Source organism: Galeopterus variegatus, unplaced genomic scaffold, assembly GCF_000696425.1.
Source record: "Galeopterus variegatus unplaced genomic scaffold, G_variegatus-3.0.2 Scaffold3473, whole genome shotgun sequence".
NCBI classification, from domain to species: domain Eukaryota; kingdom Metazoa; phylum Chordata; class Mammalia; order Dermoptera; family Cynocephalidae; genus Galeopterus; species Galeopterus variegatus.
In genome coordinates, this window is record NW_007729584.1 from 109,291 (window position 1) to 112,964 (window position 3,674).

The window sequence follows — 3,674 nt, forward strand, 5'->3', positions numbered from 1 at the left end:
GGGGGGGGGGGATGAAGGCCCCCAGGCCCTGTCCTATAGCTCAGTGCTCACCCAGCGGTCCTCCCAGAGACGCACCTAGCCCAGGAGGGACCCCTCCTCTCCTCTCTACTCCTGACACCTTTTCCCCTTGTCTTCTTGCAGTGATCCTGCCAGCGTCCAGCATGGAAGAGGCCACCGGCTGCGGAGGTAAAAGCAACCAGCCGCACCTTATGACTCTGTCTTTCTACCCCTCCTCCACCCCAATCCAGAGTCTGAATTCTTCCCACCTCCCGCTCCAGACAGCCAAGCAGGGGGTGCCCCACTGCTTTGAGGCCATGTGTAGGGGGGTCTGGGTAGATCCCATCCATGCCCCCCAGCTGGGAGGCCATCATCAGTCTGTACCCAAGGAAGAGTCAACTCTAAGCCACAGATTGTCCTGTGAGAGAGGCCCCCAGTGACAAGTTACCCAGCCTCCCTGTTTCCATTGTGTCTCAGAGCCTTCTACTGCTGTTTCTGCCCCCAGGGAGGCAATCAGAAGTCTCTCAGTGGCCCTTTTCTTATCACCTGCCTCTCTTCCTCCCAGGGTTCAGTCTCATCCACCTGGTGGCCACCGGTGTCTCATGCTTCCTAGGCTCTGGACTCCTGACCTTGGCAGTGTATCTGTCTTGCCAGCACTGCCAGCGCCAGTCCCAAGAGTCCACGTTGGTCCATCCCGCCACCCCCAACCACCTGCACTACAAGAGTGGAGGCACGCCCAAGAACGAGAAGTACACACCCATGGAGTTCAAGGTGGGAGCCGTGCTGCAGAAGCAGAGGGCAGGGTAGAGGGGCAGGGTGAAGGGCACAGTGGTTCTGGCCCTAAGCTGGGTTTAACTGGGCTGGCGCTCGGGAGGCGGCAGTGGTGGTGTGAGCAGGCACTGTGTCAGCAGTCTGAGTGTTCCTTCACTGGCTGGCTCCTGGCCACCTTGCCCTGGCTTGTCCCCTTCCCCATCTCTCCCCTCACTCCTTCTTCTCTGGTTCCTTCCTCCTCCCACAGACGCTGAACAAGAATAACCTGATCCCCGATGACAGAGCCAACTTCTACCCACTGCAGCAGACCAATGTGTACACAACCACCTATTACCCAAGCCCCCTGAACAAACACAGCTTCCGGCCCGAGGCCTCACCTGGACAACGGTGCTTCCCCAACAGCTGATACCACCATCCTGGGGACTCGAGCTCCTTGCCTTCCTAAGGCACAGAGCAGGTGGAGATGGGACAGTGGAGCCAGTTTGGTTTTCTCCCTCTAGGCCAATAATTTGCTGCCTTGTCTGTGGGGGTCCCATCCTGCTTCAGAGAGCCTTGTGTGGCATTGACCATGGGGGAGAGGGCTGGCTTCAGGCTGACACATGGCTGCAGGTCCAGTTCAACCCAGGTCTCTCATGGCTGCCTTGTGACCCACCATGACACTGACCATCCCCTGCCATGTCTGGGCTGCAGACCTACTGGGCATGTGAGGAACTGGAGAGTGGAGGTGGCAGGAGGGCAGGTTCTTAGTTTGGGTTGGAAATAACTTCTTGTGGCCATCGTTAGCCAATGCTGGCCCTCTGGCTGGTCCCAAGAAAACCTGGGGCTACATCCTGATTATCTCCAAAAGGAACTAAACAAATGGCCCCAGTAGCTGTGGATTCTCTGCCCAGGGCTGGGCCATTGTGGTGCTGCCCCAGTGTGACAGGGTACCAGGGCCAGGCCAGGTTGTCCACCTCTGCCTAGCAGTCTGTGCTTCACCCAGGGCCATCCCTCTGGGCAGAGGCAGTGAGGGCTGGGGACTGGAGGCTGATCTTCGCTGAGAAGCCCTTTCATCTGGGCTGGCATAAGCCTCAGCCTTGCCCTCGATTCATGATAGTGGCCATGAGAAAGGGAGGCTACAGACCATGGGAAGCAGGAGTCTGGCCTCCGAGCCTCTCTGGAAACTCTTGTAGTTGCTGCTCAACAAAGTCGTTGGCCGAGACCTGCTTGGGAGTCTGAGCTAGCCCCTCATCTGTTCAGGAACACACACACACACACACACACACACACACACACACACACACACACACACACAAAACATTTGCTACAGCAACAGAAAAGATGTTGGCCTATGGCATTATTAATTAAAGATGATATCCAGTCTCCAGTGTAACTGTGTTCGGGTGCATATGTGTGTGGGCTCCTTTTGGCACAGCCTAGTCCACCAGAGCAACACACTGGGGTAGCAGATAGTCTTCTCAAGGTGGAGGAAGTGGCCCAAGCAGAGTTTGACTTTAGTAGAGATTATCTTTCCGTTTGTGGGTGTAGGTACACACACACATATTGCCCTAAGTCCTCTTTGGAAATGAGGTTGGAGATAAACAGATTCACCAGTGGGGACACAGGTACACCAAAGGCAACACCACAGCAGCCCTTGCAGGCAGCAGCTCCAGGGTGGAGATGTGCGAGTTCTGCGGGGGAGTATTGAGGGTTACTTAATAAGGTATTTACAATGCTGAGTTTATTAAAACCAAAATTGAGAAATGAGTAAACCAGTGAGGTGGGGGGAGCCTAATGCAGTTTTTACTGGATTAAGTAAAATTAACCTCAAAGCCTTAGCCCACCGCACATATTGCCCTAAGTCCTCTTTGGAAATGAGGTTGGAGATAAACAGGTTCACCAGTGGGGACACAGGTACACCAAAGGCAACACCACAGCAGCCCTTGCAGGCAGCAGCTCCAGGGTGGAGATGTGCGAGTTCTGCGGGGGAGTATTGAGGGTTACTTAATAAGGTATTTACAATGCTGAGTTTATTAAAACCAAAATTGAGAAATGAGTAAACCAGTGAGGTGGGGGGAGCCTAATGCAGTTTTTACTGGATTAAGTAAAATTAACCTCAAAGCCTTAGCCCACCAAATCAATGCTGCCATTTTGGGTGAGAATGATGGACATGTCAAATTTAGAGAGTGACTTCCTGACTTAATTGGCTGGGTCAACTCTCATAGGATTCCCAGCAGAATCTAATTGTAGGTCAGGCTGTAAAGCCTGCCATTCCTGGTGGTAAAGGAGGTGGAGGCTCTTGGAGAGTGAAGGGAGGAGTGCTTGAAGCTTGAAGGTGCCTGGAAGGGAGGAGGAGGAGGAGGAAAAGCATGCCTGGAATCCTTAGTGCTTACCTGAGACAACTGAAATGACAGTGTGCTCAGGCCAGTGTGGAACCTAATCATAGAGCCCGAGGAGTATGTGAGTAGTTGCAGCTTTGGGATTCCTGACTGGTTTCTGTTAGTCCTGTCAATGCAGTCCTTGTATGGGCCTGAGGAGCATTTTAGATTCAGGGGCTTGGATTCCCTTGGATCTGGTAGAGCCAGTGAAGTTCAAGAGTGTTCCAGGCCCCAGGGTGCCTGCCTCAGAAGGGGTACTCGTGGTGTGTCCAAGCGGGGGCACTGGAGAGGTCTATACGAAGTGGTCATGGAGGATTCCCAGGGAATGCCAACATCCTGCTGACTGGAATAGCTTAGGCAGGAATGGAAACCGTTGCGTGCTGTGGCAACACAACACACACCACGCACACACACACACACACACACACACACACACACACACACACTTCTCTTTATGAAAACTTGTGGCTTTGGAGCCATGACCATTTGGAATGTGTGAGGGGATCCACACTGTGCATAGATGAGCTGGCATGGTTGGCAAAGGCTATT

The 3,674-nt window shown here is 53.6% G+C and overlaps 1 protein-coding gene across 1 annotated transcript; it reads left to right on the forward strand.

Moving 5' to 3' along the window:
* Positions 1-141: 141 nt before the first annotated feature.
* Positions 142-2,137, forward strand: LOC103600815 (semaphorin-5B-like). The gene is made up of 3 exons (XM_008585151.1): positions 142-186; positions 563-768; positions 1,016-2,137. Exons 1-3 carry the CDS (start codon positions 162-164, stop codon positions 1,172-1,174), a joined length of 390 nt encoding a protein of 129 aa, XP_008583373.1. The 5' UTR covers positions 142-161; the 3' UTR covers positions 1,175-2,137.
* Positions 2,138-3,674: the final 1,537 nt, after the last annotated feature.

What these genes read in the sequence shown, in the direction of transcription:
- LOC103600815 (XM_008585151.1), top strand. Translation starts at nt 162, where the DNA reads ATGGAAGAGGCCACCGGCTGCGGAG. An exon ending in AGAGGCCACCGGCTGCGGAG is followed by an intron (nt 187 to 562) that starts GTAAAAGCAACC and finishes TCTTCCTCCCAG; the next exon opens with GGTTCAGTCTCATCCACCTG. An exon ending in ACACACCCATGGAGTTCAAG is followed by an intron (nt 769 to 1,015) that starts GTGGGAGCCGTG and finishes CTCCTCCCACAG; the next exon opens with ACGCTGAACAAGAATAACCT.